This window comes from Micromys minutus (genome assembly GCF_963924665.1).
Source record: "Micromys minutus genome assembly, chromosome: 10".
Lineage (NCBI taxonomy): Eukaryota > Metazoa > Chordata > Mammalia > Rodentia > Muridae > Micromys > Micromys minutus.
The window spans coordinates 26533594-26549347 of NC_137979.1; the positions used below are offsets into that span (position 1 = coordinate 26533594).

General features: G+C 50.1%; 1 protein-coding gene across 4 annotated transcripts in view; it reads left to right on the forward strand.

Annotated features, from left to right (window-relative positions):
- SLC43A2 (solute carrier family 43 member 2) overlaps positions 1–15754 on the forward strand; it is a 41650-nt gene continuing 25896 nt past the window's right edge. Inside the window, exons 1-5 of one of the 4 annotated variants that reach the window (XM_080923784.1) lie at positions 1–97; positions 904–1107; positions 10279–10486; positions 11732–11787; positions 12835–12911. In XM_080923784.1, coding sequence (XP_080779910.1) covers positions 948–1107; positions 10279–10486; positions 11732–11787; positions 12835–12911 — 501 coding nt within the window. In that variant the 5' untranslated portion in view covers positions 1–97; positions 904–947. Of the gene's footprint in view, positions 98–487; positions 731–903; positions 1108–10278; positions 10487–11731; positions 11788–12834; positions 12912–15754 lie in introns of those variants that run through there. The other 3 variants (XM_080923787.1, XM_080923786.1, XM_080923785.1) reach the window with 3 other exon arrangements.

Genomic DNA, 15754 nt, shown 5'->3' on the forward strand with positions numbered 1-15754 from the left:
TGGAAATAAAGGGGACAGAAAAGGCGCCGGGCGGGCCCGACACACACTGGTAGGAGCCGGGTGAGCTGGACTCCCTGGATCCGGGTCTCTGACGAGGGTAGGGGAACCTGAAGCTGCTCACAGGCAGGGGTTAGAGGGAAAGTGCATGCTTGTCAGAGAGACGACACCGGGAGGGAGACGTAAGGAGAGGAACAAGGACAGAGGGACGGGATCCGCTTCTACGGAAACGGGCTAATTGCCGGGGTAACAGCCCGGCACGGGGGTCGCGCGGTTGGCTCGCGCCGCCGGTTTGAACCGGCTTCGCCTCTCCCATGCGGGGTTCGCGTGGCGGTAGCGCCTAGCGACCTAAACACTAACCAATGGCGCGGCAGTTCCTGTGCGTTCCCGCCAATGAACGCGCCGTGGGCGGGCCGTTCCGGGGCTCTCTGCTGATTTTGTGGTTGAAGGAATAAGCTCTAAGAAAGGGTCTCGAGTGCGGGCGGGAGGGAGCCTGTCAGGGTCCCTGGGAGTGGCAGCTCTCAGGTGTGCTCCTGCTCAGGTGACCTTACTGCAAACTGCCTCTTTTTCCGGCCCCCAAAGCAGCTGTTCAGTCTTGCTTGGGATCAGGACCAAGCTCCACGTCCTTGAGCATACATTAGCCCTTTTCCAGCTGCCATGCCTCAGTTTACCTCCGAGTGAACTAAGGGAGAAGCCTTTCCTCTAGGCCAGCAGGACTCCACTGTGTCCTAAGGTACCAGGCAGCTGTGGGTTCGGGGTGGCCCAGGTCCCTGACAGGGCTAGGGTTCTCTTCTTTTGCGCCTTGCACCTATAGCCTGGGCTGCAAGGGGCTGTCAGGCTGGTCGCTGTGCGCTAGCTGTTACACGGGTTGGGTAGAGCCACCGCTGAAGCGAGGTCTGCGCGCAGGTGTCTGCAGAGCCGGATCCAGGCCACCACCGCCACACCGCACCATGGCGCCCACCCTGGCCACTGCCCATCGGCGCCGCTGGTGGATGGCCTGCACCGCTGTGTTGGAGAACCTCCTCTTCTCGGCAGTCCTCCTGGGCTGGGGCTCTCTGCTCATCATGCTCAAGTCGGAGGGCTTTTACTCCTACCTGTGTACGAAGCCAGGTGAGATGGGCGCCTCGGTCGGGGGTCAGGTTCCTGGAGTGGGTCTTTGGGAGAGAGCGGTTGGTGGTGAAGATGTAAGTCAGCTATGCTTGCTTGCTGCACAGCGCCTCTGAGTGCCAAAAAGCCCATTGAATCCCCATTGAGCTCTCTGGGTGCATCTCATTCTCATCGTCCCTGTTTGTGGATGGAGAAACTGAGTCTGGGACAAGTCTTCCATTTGCCCAAGCTGCAGAGTAATAGACCCCTGCATGCAGTCAGGAACATTGCTGGCCTCCTGGTGTTCCAAGGCCTGTAGCATTGCTTGCCTTGCAGTAAACATGTGTGAGAAAGAGGAACTCTCATAGGCCGGAGTGCAGCAAGAGAGAGAGGAAGTGGCTTCGCCTCCACCCGAAGGAAGGTTCATCTAGACCTACGTGTTTTTAAGTCAGGCCATTATTGGAGTCTCCTTCAAGGCTTGCCAAGATAGAATTTCTTGTCTATTTTTTTGCTGCTTTATGATTCTCCAAAGGCGATTTCCTCTCCTGAACCTGCGAGAACATCTCAGTGGCTTTCTAAACATAGTAGGGAGGAAGAGGAAGGGAGATAGTGGTAAAAGAACGAGTGAAGGCAGGCTGAGGTTGGCCCCCATTGCCCCCACCCTTCCTTCTTCCAGTCCTGTCTTCCCACCCTGATTGCTGTAGGGCCCAGTCGGCGGCCATCCTCTCCCCTTCTTAGGCAACTGCTTCTTGGCTTTGTCTTTGCCTCTTGTCTGTGCCCCACCCCATACCTCAGTCTTGTTTGATGGAGCTGGCCCAGGTCTGACTCTGCAGGTCACTGCTGGTGTGTCTTTTTATTTCTAGAGTCCTATTAGTTTATTTTTTACTTTTAACGTTTCTCTTACATTTATTCATTTATGGAGGGAGCAGAACTGTGGAAGACAGGACAACTTTGGGCTGTTGACACTCTTTTTCCACTATGTGAATTCATGAGGTCAAACTCAGGCTGACAGACTTGGTGGCAAGTGGTTCAACGCCCTGAGTGTCACCTCTTTACCTCTAAGAAGTGGGCTTGCTATTTATTTATTTATTTACAAAATAGGGTTTCTCTGTGTAGCCCTGGCTGTCCTGAAACTCTCTTGGTAGAGAGGCTAGCCTCCAACTCAAAGATCCACCTGCCTCTGCCTCTGCCTCTGCCTCCTGAGTGCTGGGATCAAAGGCTTGCACCATTATTGCTGGACTCTAAAGATTTTTTGTTTGCCTTTTGTTCTTGAGACAGGATCTGGCTATGTAGCCCAGGCTGGCCATTACTTTGTAATCATGTCATCTCATTCTCCTGAGTGAAGGGCTGACAAGCCTGGACTACCTCACCCAGCCTCTCATTCTTGGCAGTCAGGGAAAGATCTGAACCCACTCCCACTGCCTGGCCTGTCAGTCAGTCTTCCCTTCCCTTCCCTTCCCTTCCCTTCCCTTCTCTGATCTACCCAGAGGATCTTTAGAATACAGAGCTTAGCAGGAGAGGGGAAAGGCGGGAGAAAGGGAGGGATCCAAAGGCCACCCGGGAGAGGGCAGAAAGCCTATCGTTTATAACCAACCTTTAGCCTTTAGCACTCAAAAATATTTCCTAATAGCCTTAGGGTTCTTGGCAGGTCTTTCCTCACATCAGCAAGAAATCTTGAGAGGCAAGAGTCAGACCTTGTTCCCTGACCAAGCTTTCTGTTTTGCTTCAGGGATGTCAGGAGGTTAAAGGCCCCTCTGAAAGGAACAGGTGGGAATGTTAGCTCTTTCTTCTCTCTTTGTTATAGGATATGCTGGGGATTTTTTAAAAGAAAAAGGAAAATATCATAAGCCCCATGCGAAACTTTTAGTACCTTATCCTGACCAGAGGGCTGCTGTGTTCAGATTTTTTTTTTCTTTTCTATTTTTTTTTTTCCTGACTCATGACCCTGGTGACATCAGATTATCCACTTTTACACAATTTCTCGGATGGTATGGGCACTATGGGTCTGGGAACTGCTTTCCTGGGGAAACCCTGTCTTCTTCCTTCCTTTGGGTGAGGGGAGTTCAGGGATTGTGCCAGCAGAGAGCTGAGTTTGTGTTGAGCCCTTGAGAAACGTGTCAGGTCACTCCTACAAAACACAGCGAAGGGGAAGGGTCAGGATCGTAGGTTGAACATCAACTTCTTATCCTATGCCTTTGCTCCTGTGTCTGATTTTGGTTTTTCTGATTATCTGGCAAACTCGCTGACCTAGCATCCTCAGCAGGAAAGCCTGCTGATTCTACAGGGCTTATCTCTCTAGCCTCCTTGCTTTGTGGAGTCCCAGGAACCTGTTGACTTTTGGGGCCAGAAACCTCTGCTCTTCCTTCACTGGGAGTGTCTAGCAAAGCTAGGGTCAAGGTTTGTAGTGTGGCCCAACACTGTCAGCCCTGGTGGATGGCTGAGTTGATTGCTTACGGCTTTGGAAGAGCTGACCTGTATACAGCTGATTGAGACTCGAATGTCTCAGCTTTTTGTTTTCTTTAAGACTGATGGCATGGATTTGTTCCCCAAAGGAAATTTGCCTGAACCTGTTGAAAGGTTTGGGACTCTAGCCAGAATCTGGCTACAGACACCGGCTTCCAGTTTGGTGATGTGGAAAAAGGAAAGGAACCCCTCATCTCTCTGTGGCCCAGGAGCTTGCTTGGCTTTTTCTGTCTCATGGACAAAGAACTTGGGAGCTGGGCTTGGGCATTTCATGAATTTTGTGCAAATGCTCACCTAGTAATAGCAACTAGAGCTGTCTCTTGTCCTCCTGGTATGGGCTGCTGAGTGTCTAGTCTGGGAAGAGGGGGCTTTCCCCAGCTAAATCCCTTGCCCACTATATGACCTCCATAGTCATTCTCTTGATATGACTGACCTCTTCCCTTGTGGTTTTTGTTGTTGTTGTTCTTTGGTGGATGTGGGGTGGTTGTTTTTGAGACAGGGTTTCATCATATAACCCTGACTAGCCTGAAATTCACTGTGTCAGCTGGACTGGTCCATCCACCTGCCTTGAGCCTGGGGTGGGGGCATTGGGAGTAGGGGGTAGAAATAAGACCAGCAATGGGGATCTGGTTGTGCCCAAGTGGGAGGCCTCCCTAAACTTAGGGCACAAGCCTCCAGGGTAATAAAGGGTGAGCTGGTGTTGGGGGCACCAGAGTAGGACATCCCTACACCTTGGAGGGGAAGATAGAAAGGACTGGCCCAGAAGAGAGCTAGAGGATTGGGCAGGTGGAAGGGCTGGGAGGCAGGGAAAACTGGATTTTATTCTCAAGGCCGGAAAGAAGCCAGAGGGGCAGAGGACTGCAGAATCCAGTGAACCTCTCAGAGGCTTGGGCTTGCTACATGCTGGATGTGACTGTGGGTGGAATGAGGTCTGAAGACAGAAACCTCTGGCGCCCCTGCTACACTTCAGCTCAGCTCTGAACAGGAAGATGGCCCCCACTTCGTGTGCACATGTGAATGCTCTCACATCTAAGGACATGTGTGCACATGCAAGTCGATGCTAAGATTCTTCTGTCACTCTCCAGTCCCCACCCCCGCCTCCCCACCCCAGACAGGGTTTCTCTGTGTGTTCTCAGCTGTCCTGGAACTCCACCCGGCTGGCTTCGAACTCACAGAGATCTGCCTGCCTCTGCCTCTGAGTGCTGGGATTAAGGCGTGTGCCACCATCCCCTGCTCCGTGTGCCCTTTTATTTATTGAGGTAGAGTCTCTTACTGAGCCCAGAGCTCACTGCCTTTCCATGGGTTCTGGGGAGCAGATGCTGGTGCTTAGGGTTTGCACAGGGAGCGCTTTATTCCCTGGCCTCAGATCTGTGTTCCCGGCCCTCACAGTCAGTACCTGGTAGGACTGTGACAGCAATAAGCAAGACCCTCACCCCTGGAAGACTCACTGTGTAGACCAGGCTGGCCTGGAACTGCCATAGCCTCTGGAATGCGGTGATTACGGTTGCAAACCACCTCCCTGGTCTTGTTTTAACTTCTTCCACCCCGTTTGCTTCTTACTTATTTATTTCTTTTCAGTGCTAGGGATCAAACGCAGGGCCTCACACCGGCCGGTTCTACTACTTAGCTACACCTTTATTTAGCTCACCCCTAGTTTATTTTGGATTCAGAAAAAGCCCAAAAAAGAAACAGTAAGGGGACTCAAAAGCTTGCACCCACAGCCTCTAAAACATTTCATAAAGCGTGACCCTTAGCTGTCACCACCACCCTTAGCCTCCCGTGACCTGGGTCCCCTCCCTGACATCTGTCAGCCTATTTTGTCTTAGTGTCTCATGAAGGTCCTGTCAGCTTGGGTTGGCTTTCCATGCCTTTGTGAGAGAGCGGAGGGACAGCCCCGTTCTCACTAGGTGATAGAAGAACCTCTGGTGGTGCCCAGCATTTCCCCAGCTTTGTTCTCTCTGCCTTCCAGACTGCTTTTAACCCATGGGGACTGGGACAGCACAGCCACAGTCTCCATTCCAGCCTAGTTCCACAAGACCTTCCACAGGATTCACACCTGCTCTGAAATGCCACGTGCCCTGGTGTGGAAGATGGGGTCAGACTGAGAGGGTGCCTAGGGGCTTGAGGAATGCCTACTACAGAACACGGTGGCCAGAACTCACAGGCTGCCTGCAGGAGGCTGCTGCTGCTGCTGCTGGGACCTCCATAAGAGGGCCCGCCCTGTGGTACTCTATGAGTTCTGCCTCCTGCTTGCTCTGTGGCTCAGGCGACCTCTCACCCACATCTCTCCTGCTGGGCTGACATGCTGCTTCCTGTTGCCGGATAGACTAAGGATGGAAAGAGAGGCAGGGGATGCTGGGGCAGGTACCCTCAGGAGGGCTGGCCAGGGGTCAGCACCATGAAGGGGAGGGGCTCAGTCACCAGCCAGAGAAAGGACTGCTAAGAAACTTAGGGGGTGTCTCCATGTGTGTGCCTCTTTGTTTCCTTAGCACCACGAGGGAGGTGTTCTGGAGCTCCCCACTCTCTTTGTTTGCCTGGGGTGAGAGGAGGGCTCTCTCTGACCCTAGAGAAGTCAAGGGGAGCCCTGAGTGGGGTCACAGAACCCTCATGCCTCCTCTGCCTTCTCTGTTAAGATTTTGTTTGTGAGGGGGCCAACAGTACAGGGCATTGTTCTCCCTTCCTGGCTCTGGCAGCCTAGTCCTCTTCTCGGCACACTGGCACACCAGTTTCTTGCCTGTCTTCTCCTTTGCTTCCCTGGCGGGGCTAGCCGGGGCTGCTCTGGCCACTTGATGGTTGAGGCACCTGTTTAATAAACAGGTCCGAAACAAGCTGGTCTGAGCTGGGTTGGTGCTGGCTGCACTCTAGACTGAGCCAGGGACCCCTTGGGGCCTGATACTTCCTAGTGTTCCTCTCTGGTTCTCTGTAGCCAAGTGGGAGAAGAGAAGACCAGGGCAGTCTGGGTATGAGCCTATGAGAGGGGATGATTGGTGTGGGCTGTTTACTGCTAACAGAAGTCTAGACTCCCAGAAGATTCAGTTCCCTCTCTATGTATGGGACACTTAAACTCCCCAGAGAAAAGAGGCCCTAACTGGTCCCCTAACTCCCAGATTATTTGCTGTTAGACATCACTTTCTGAAGGCAAGTGAGCAGAGTCCTGGTGACCCTCTTGGCAGGGATTTAAGAAAAGACACTGGTGGCTTGAAGTATTGGGACCTGCTCCTGAGCATGGTGACTCTCCATAAATGAAAGGCTAGACGCCCTCACTTCCGCCCTAGGCCCACTCCTCAGGAGCTCCATGTCTAGTTACAGACTGAACAGATCGTCAAATAACTGCAGAAACTTGTCTTTGTGTGCTTGCTTTTACCATATCAGGAGCCTACAAGTGCCTTGGGATTTAATCTTTTAAAATTTCATTCAGTTTGTGTGTGTGTGTGTGTGTGTGTGTGTGTGTGTGTGTGTGTGTAGCATGAACCACAGTGTGCATGTGGTAGTCAGTGAACAACTTGCAGGAGTTTGCTCTTTGTTTCCACTATAGGGGATCAAACTGAAGCCGTGGGGCCTTTGATCTCAGTGATCAGAAGGCAGAGGCAGGCAGATTCCTGAGTTCGAGGCCGTCCTGGTCTATGGCTCAAATTCCAGATCAACCAGGGCAATACAGAAAAAGAAAAACCCTGTCTAGGAAAACAAACAACAACTAGAGTCATGAATGGACCCTCGGGGACTCTTTAGGAGAGTGGGTCCCAATCTCTCAATAGGCTGTACTGACCTTGTGCCCCGCCCCCCCAAATCCTTCTTCCTCTCCTGCTCTGTGTCACTTGGGAGCTCATGGCACCTGAAGTTCTTGAGCACAAGTGATTGACGGCAGACCCTTGGTGGCCTCCTCCACCTGCCCACTGTAGCTCATCTGTGCCGGCTGCCCCGTACCTGCAGGATGCGGAGGAATGCTCGTTGCTGGGTGGAGGCCCTTCCCCCTACTGCAGGTCCAGTTCCTGTTCTGGCATGGCTGACACCGGAAACCAGTCTTCTCCTTCCAGGAGCTGCCTTACACCTGCCAGCCACAGCAACACATGGGACCAATGGGCTGGGAGAACCCTGTTTGCCATGTGTTTTGGCTGTCAGTCTTGGAAAGGGGATTGGAGGTGGCAGGGGCAGGAGTCTGGCCTGGAAGGTTTTGTTTGTGAGGGTTCAGGCTGTTAGCCTGTGGCTCTGATCCCCCTAAATCCCTCTGTCTTCAGCTTGGTTCTGCATGTCCTATTTCCATACCCACTCTTGATCCTTTTCTCTACTGAGATTTGGTTCATTGTTTCCACTCACTGGGTAAACAGGGAAGGTGGTCAGGGCGCTACACAGTAGCTAGAAGACAATTGTTAGCCTTAGACTCAGCCCAGGACACAACTAAACACACACTCATACTCTCCTATGCTGATATAGCACTGTGCTCCTTGCTACTGTTGAGAAGCTGCCATGCTATTAAACCACCCCCATCCCGAGCCCCAGAAAGGCTGACACAGCAAAAGCAATAGTTATTTGCCACATCCATGCTCGGTATGCCTGTTGAGAGCTCTAGAATGCTATCTGCTTTTTCTCATGATTGTCCCCAAAGCTCTAGAGGTATGTATTATCATATTGTGTCTAGTTCACAGATAAGGAGACCAACAGAGCACGATCAAGTCACATATCCAAGGATATACAACAGGAAGAAGGGGAAGGGAAGTTAGAATCCAGAGGCAGGTCGGCCATTTTGGTTTCTGCAGGCCCCTAGCTTGGCTCAAGAGGTAGGCACGTGGTTGGTCACCCCAAGTGTTTTCTTTTTCAGTTACCTTGGGTAGCTCTGAGAGGCCCCAAGCAGGCTTTGTAGACCTCAGCTGAGCAGCCCTGGCAGGCAGAGGGCTGCAGCTGGGAGGCAGGCAGTCTGAGGAAGAGTTTCTTTGGATCTTTGGTGGAGCCTCAAAGCTAATCAGTAAGCTTGCGTCTGCAGGATTAGCCAGCATCACTTAAGGAATGGTTCCAGCAAGGAGCGTTCCTCAATCCCAGCTTGTCCCCCACCCTCCTTCCTGCCAGTGCAGGACTTCTCCCTGTGTTGTTTTGACCCTGGCTGAACTTTGGTGGGGGCACTTATGTGGGCAAGGTATGGCTGACACTGCGGGCAATGGGTGTCATCATGGGAGGGGCAGCCAGTAAGAGCAGTAAGAGTGGTGCCTGTCAGTAAATCAAAGAAAATAACTGTGCCATTAACAAAACAAAAACTCAGGCAGGGAGTGTATCTAAGTGGTAGGTAGCTTGCCTTATATACATGCGGACCCGAGTTCAATTCCCACTACCTCAAAAACCAGGACGAGGACTCTAACCCTTTGGTTCTGACTTGCAGTATGTGGTGGTGGGAAATGCCATACGGTGTATGCCGTAATTGGGAAGTATAAGTTTGCCCTGTTTGGCTGAGGAAGAACCTGGTGTTCTGGAGAGACCAGCACCTTGTCTTTCCAAGTCCTTCTTTACATTGGCTGTGTGTGTTCGTGTGGACAGAACTATTGAGAATGTTTGAGACAGCCCGCGGCTCCACAGCAAAGGCTAGACCCAGAGCCACTGTTATTGGGTGTAAGGTATAGGATACTCTAGAATGAAAATTACACTGGCCTTGAACTCTTGGAGATCCATCCTGAGTGCTGGGGTTAAAAGCGCACACCTCTACCACCTGGCCGAAGTCACATATTTTTGAGACAAGGTGTCACTCTGGAGCCCAGGTGGCCTTGTGTATGTGCATGAGTGTGCTCATGCCCACTGCATGTATGTATGTATGTTTGTGTATGTACATAACCATGTGGAAACAGCCCTAGGTGTAGTTCCTTTGGGAGCCATCCACCTTGGATTTGTTTGTTTGTTTGTTTGAGACAGGGTCTCTCACTAGCCTAGAATTGGCCAAGTAAGGTTAGGCCAGCCAACCACTGAGTGCGAAGGATCCACTTTTCTCCATCTTCCCCACTTGACACCATGCTCCTCTCCTCTCCTCTCCCCTCCTCTCCCCTCCCCTCCTCTCCTCTCCTCTACTCTCTTCTCCTCCCTTCTCCTTTCGGGAATCGGTTCCCATATCATCTGACTGCAAGTCAGAACCAAAGGGCTGGAGTTCTTGTCCTGTTTTTGAGGTAGTAGGGATTGAACTCTGGTCCCCATGTATATAAGGTGCTACCTACCGCAGAGATACACTCCCTGCCTGGGGTTTTGTTTTGTGGGTCCTGAGGATCCAATTCAAGTCATTATGCTTGGTGGCGGTTGCTAAGTCATCTTGTCCCTCTACTCACTCTCCTTGCTGGCCCAGGGTCTCTTGTAGCCTAGACTGCCCTTGGACTCCTTATCTGTGGATGACTTTGGGCCCCTCTTCTGACTGCATTCAGCTCTAAAGTGCTTAGATAATAGGCATCTACCCTCTAGCTAGAATAAGAATTCTAATCTAAGACTAATGCTGTGTCAAGGTACACTTGAAGTCTTGAAAGTGTAGAGAAGACTGTGTTTTCTGAGGAATGGCTTCTTTATTGAATTCTTCGACGGGTCTCTGGTTTCTACAAACTGAAAACATCTGCATTATTGCTTCAGGGGGTCTGCCAGGCCTTGTCAGTTGCCAGAACCTTAAGGCACTCAGGGCCAGCTTTGGTTTTCTCGGTGGTAAAATCCTGAAAGTGAGTCTGTCTCGTCAATGTTTGGGGAAGCCTACCATGTTCTCTTTCTTTATACAAACAGAGAATGTCACTAATGGCACGGTTGGGAGCACGGCAGAGCCGGAGCATGAGGAGGTGAGCCTGGTGAATGGCTGGCTCAGCTGCAAGGCCCAGGATGAGATTCTGAACTTGGCATTCACCGTGGGCTCCTTCCTGCTTAGTGCCATCACACTGCCCCTGGGCATCATCATGGACAAGTATGGTCCAAGGAAGCTCAGGCTGCTGGGCAGGTCAGTATGGGCTTCTTGTGGGCTGGATCAGGATAGGTGATACTTTGAGCTGCATTTCTTGCTGTAGGGAATCTTGGGCTGTGGTAACAGTGCACCATGGGGCTGCCTAGATGCCCACCTTGGACAGGGTTACTATAGTATCTGGCACAGAATTAGTAGATACTGTGACCCTGCTGCCTTCTACATGCAAGCCACAGAAGCCGAACTTGTCTTTAACATTAGTTTTGGGGGTCAATAGAGATGGCTCATCAGGTAAAGACACTTGCCACCAAGCCTGATGACTTTTGTTCTGTCCTTGGGACCTACATGGTAGCAGCTAGAGAACTGACTCCTGCAAGTCACTGACCACTATCCTGTGCCACGGGATGGACACACCAACACGTTTGTGCACCTACACACACTAAGTAAAATAAATAGAAAAGAATTGGTTTTCTTCTGGCCTTACACTTTGTCCAGAAAAAAAATAGTTTTAAAACATATATAAGTATATGCATGTGTCATTCTTTCTCCTCCTGTGTTGCATGTGTGTGTGTGTGTGTGTGTGTGTGTGTGTGTGTAAGAGGAAGAGAGTTGCTGTACATGAAATTCTACCTAATATGTGCTAGGCTAGTGTTCTACACATGAATTATAGTTCACATGTGCCATTCTTAATAGTATGGGCTTTAAATATAAAGGCTACAGTTGAAGCTCAGTAGTAGAGTGCTTGCCTTAGGCTCAGCACTGCAAAAATTAAATAAACCTAATCAATTAAAATGAATGAAGTTTTTCTTTTTTCTTTTGTGTGTGTGTGTGTGTGTGTGTGTGTGTGTGTGTGTGTGTGTGTGTGTGCTTGAAAACAGGGTTTCTCTGAGTAGCCCTGGCTATCCTAGAACTCCTTTTGTAGCCCAGGCTGGCCTTGAACTGCTTCCTGAGCGCTGATATGAAAGACAATGTGCCACCACAGCCGTGCAGCATGAATGAAATTTTAAGTTATGAGGCCGAGGATGCAGCTCAGCAGGAGAACACTTGTATAGCACACGAAAGAGCTGAGGTTCGATTCTCCGCACTGCGGACAAATCCTAATAGATCAGCATCCTCCCGGGCTTTCTTCATATCTCATGAGGCATCTCTCCTGAGTCTCCCTACAATTGTGAAGTAATGATTGTAAAACATCCTGAAGTAACACGTAGTAAATACCCCACATAACTATGTAGCAGTAGTAGTTGATAACATAATGCAAATACCATACTTTCTGTTTGGTTTTAGTGCCTGCTTTGCTGTCTCCTGCTTGTTGATTGCACATGGAGCAAGTAACCCAGACTGTGAGTACACCTTTTCTCCCTTTTAGCCAGAAACTTGGGGGAAGATCCACCATCCACAGGGGCTTATTGACACCTGCTCTTGAATGCTGTGTTAGGCTTGGTGTCGCCCGTCCAAGTCAGCAGGGACACGTGTTGTCACTAATCACGTGGGTGGCCATGGCAGCTTCCCGGTGGCCTGTTGCCCAGGGTTAGCTCTTTCAGGCATGGGTAGTAAGAGAAGAATTGTCCCAAGCAAAAGTATGAGAGGTGTTTGCAGGGTGTGTGAAACTCCTGCCTCGTCCCCAAGTCAGAAACCCAGTCCCTTGTGGTATCCTTATCGATACCACTCTAATGACAAGCTTTAAGGACCAGGTCAGCTACAGGACATGGCCTTCCATGGTGCAACATGGTAGGCTGAGCTATCTCTTCCTCCTCCCACCCTTCCCTTTTCTTTTTCCTTTAGTAATGGGGATTAAACCTAGGGCTTGCACATGCCAGGCAAGCGCTCATCACTGAGCAAACCATTCCTAGCACTTGGACACTTGCGATTGAGGTAGCCCAAGCTAGTCTCAAGCCTGCAATCCTTCTTGCTCAGCCTTAGGGCTGGGATTACAGGCAAGATACATCACACCCAGCTGAGCCAAGCCCTCAAGGCAGCTTTCGCTTGTCCTTGACAAACAGTTTAGGAACCTCTTTGTTCTGGACCCCATCCCTAGACAAGGGGTTTAAGGGCTTTTAGGGTAACACCAAAACAGGATCTGACTTTCACTAACATCTTCACCAGGCTCATCTCCTGGTTGTCAGGAACCTGGGGTTTTAGTGTCTGCGAGGAGCTTTTTGTGGCCGTTTGGTTGCTGCTAGGTTAACAGAAAATAGAGCGGGTGCGTGTCTTTTGCTAGAACTCAAGCTTCACGAGGTAGACAGGAGGACGAGGTTAAAAAGAGAACTCTCTCCGGGTGCCACTAACCCTCAGTGGCCTGTCCCTTATTTTTAGCTCATCTGTAGGCTTCTGAGCATGGAGCGCCGTGCTGCTGGGTTCCCCTCTTACGCCTTTGTGTCTGCCCACAGCGCTCTCCGTGCTCATCTTTATCGCCTTGGCTCTGAACGGCTTTGGGGGGATGTGCATGACGTTCACTTCGCTAACAGTAAGTACTAGTTTGTCAAGGAACATTCTCAGCCGAGTAAATGGAACTCGGGCATATTTGATGGTTTCCAGGTCTTTTCCTTACATTCTCAAATACACGGATGTCCCAAGCAGCGTAGGGGGCTGTGGGTGCAGTGGCCTAACAGCAAAGCCAGTCCCATGGGATCTAAAGCGGGCAGCTGCGCCTCCCTGGGTGACTTGCAAGTGTCTCTGGCCTTACCTTTGGCATGAAGGACGCAGGTTATTAGCGGTGTGTTCAGAGAAGACAGTATCTTCTCTGAATGGCTGCCGTCCTCAGGCTCTCCAAGAACTCCAGCTAACAGTGCCATGTGTAGACAAACCTATCTCAGTACTACCCAGCCCCAACCTTTGCGGATGCCTAGAGCTGAGAGGCAACATTGCCACATTCTTCTTGACTAGAACACAGATGTCTGGCCAGATAAGTGGAACTGTTTCTTGGAATTTTGAGCATGCTCTTTGCAGGACTGCAAGGATGCCACAAAACGGGTTTCTTTTTAAGCAGTGAGGAGGGTTGGAGGAGGAGCTGAAGGAAGTTAAAGAAGGTATAGAAACATCTTTGCCAGATGGAAGACTTCAGACTTGCCCAGCCAGGCAGGGGTATCACTCAGAGGCTTTTGTCAACAGGGACAACTCCCTATTCAGTTTCCCTCTGAAGGTCTGGGGGTACACCAGCTGCCGTTACTGTTTGTCGTGAAGTCTGGTTCTGATTTTCCATTACGACTGAGTCAGGAGTCAAGCTGTTGAGAAATCCCTTAGGACTTTCCTGGTCCTTTGATAAAGGAGCCTGGGGAGGTGAAGGTGTCTTTGTGACCTGCCTATAACCCACATCTTCTGTTTCCTTTTCCTAAGGTTTGCTCCAGCAGGTAGGATTAGCTGTGTGGGACTGTCTGTGCACACGGAAAGTTCACTACAGTCTCTATTCAGTACCAAAGGCCAGTGGTGTCCCCTGGGTGTGGGTGTCTGAGGGTGAGTGACCCACAGAAAACTCTGCTGGTGCCAAGGAGATTTACTTTGTATCTGTTGGGACATTTTGCTTGTTTGTTTTAAATCAGATGCGCTTAAAATAAAAGTAGATATCTTCTCCCCTCTCATAATCCCGGAAGAAAACAAACAGTAAGCACTGAGCAATGTGTTCATTCTGTGGCGTGCACACAGATAGCACTGTGTTGTGTAAACGTGAAGCAGGAGTCCTGCACAGGCCTGTTTGTTCTTGGACAACACGACAACCACCAACCCTTTTTATCAAGATGAAAACTATAAACCTGGCATCGCCCTTGTTGTTGTAGAAATGCTGGGCATCTGTTAGGGCAGATCTGAATTTCAGGGATATAAGTTTGAGATGGTCCTGGGACTTGAGGAACTTAAGCACCAAGATGCAGCACGGGTGCTTACTCAGCACGAAGCATGGGTTAAACACAGGCTGGGGTGTGGCTCGGTGGTAGAGCGCTTGCTTGCTGCGCACATGACTTGGGGCACCAACCCCGGCACTTCATCTATAAAAAGAGAAGAGCTGGGTATGGTGGTACATTCCTGCAATCCCAGCACTTGTGGGGCAGAGGTGAGACAGTTACTGTGACTTAGAGGCCAGCTTTAGTTACAGAATGAGGACTTGCCCCTGTTCCCCTGAAATGTTAAAAGGAGAGCTAAACTGTAGCATGTTCTTGTAATCCTTGTGATTAGAAGGAGCAGTGGATCAGGAGGAGTTCAAGGTCATCCTGTTACCTTTTCTCAAACAGTAACAGCATCCTCAGTTACATAGCAAATTCAAGGCTACCCTGGGCCAAACAGTAAGAGCAAAAGGCAGGTAGATGAAAAATACCGAGTGGGAATTCTGTTTAAGAAGTCCTTCCCAGGCAGTGGTGGCACACACTTTTAATCATAGCACTCAGGAGGCAGACAGGCAGATCTCTTAAGTTTGAGGTCAGCCTGGTCTACAGAGCAAGTTCCAGGAAGGTCAGCCAACTCTACACAAAGAAACCCTGTCTCCAAAAACAATCCCCTCCCTAAAAAAAATCCTAGGTGTCTTCCTTCATGAATTTTAGAATATACCCTTCAGTATTGTTTGCTCTGTACACATCCGTGTCATGTCCTCTGGCTTCGGCGACCTCAGTTTGCTTCATCCGCACAATGCGGCTCCCGTTTTCCCGGCCGGTACCGAGCGCTCTGCATTCCTTATGTTTAGTCCTCGCTCGCTGCTGCCCTGTAGTAGAGACAAACTGTAATCCACGCACCAGTTCCCCACACTGTGGGAAGTTTCCAGTGCTTCCCTTTGTGAACACTTGAAATCATTGATTTGTTTGATTTGGTCTGTTTGCTGTGTGTGTTTGTTGCTTGTACACATGAAGCTCAGGTGGAAGTCTGAAGATGGCTTTCAGAGTTGGTTTCCAAAACCACGTAGGTTCTGGGAAATGAGCTTTTTTTTTCTTTCTTTTTTTTTTTTTTTGTTTGTTTGTTTGTTTGTTTTTTTAAAGGTCTTACTAATATAGTCATGGCTCTCCTGGCATTTGCTGTGTAGACCAGGCTAGCCCCAAACTCAGAGTCTGTTCCTGCTTCCTGTGTACTGGGGTTCAAAGGGTGTTTAAATGTTTTATCCTTTAGAGATCAGGCATGCTGACACCAGGAAAATGATACATCATAAACCTTTTCTTTACTAATAAGACATCTTCTTTCCTCTTTTTATTGTTATTTATTTCTGAGACAGAGTCTCATGTAGCTCTGGCTGCTTTTGAACTTAACATGTTGCCCAGGCTGTTCTTCACACCATTCCTCCTGCTTTCACCTCTCAGTGCTCAGATTACAGACGTGTTCCCTGGTGTTCCCTGT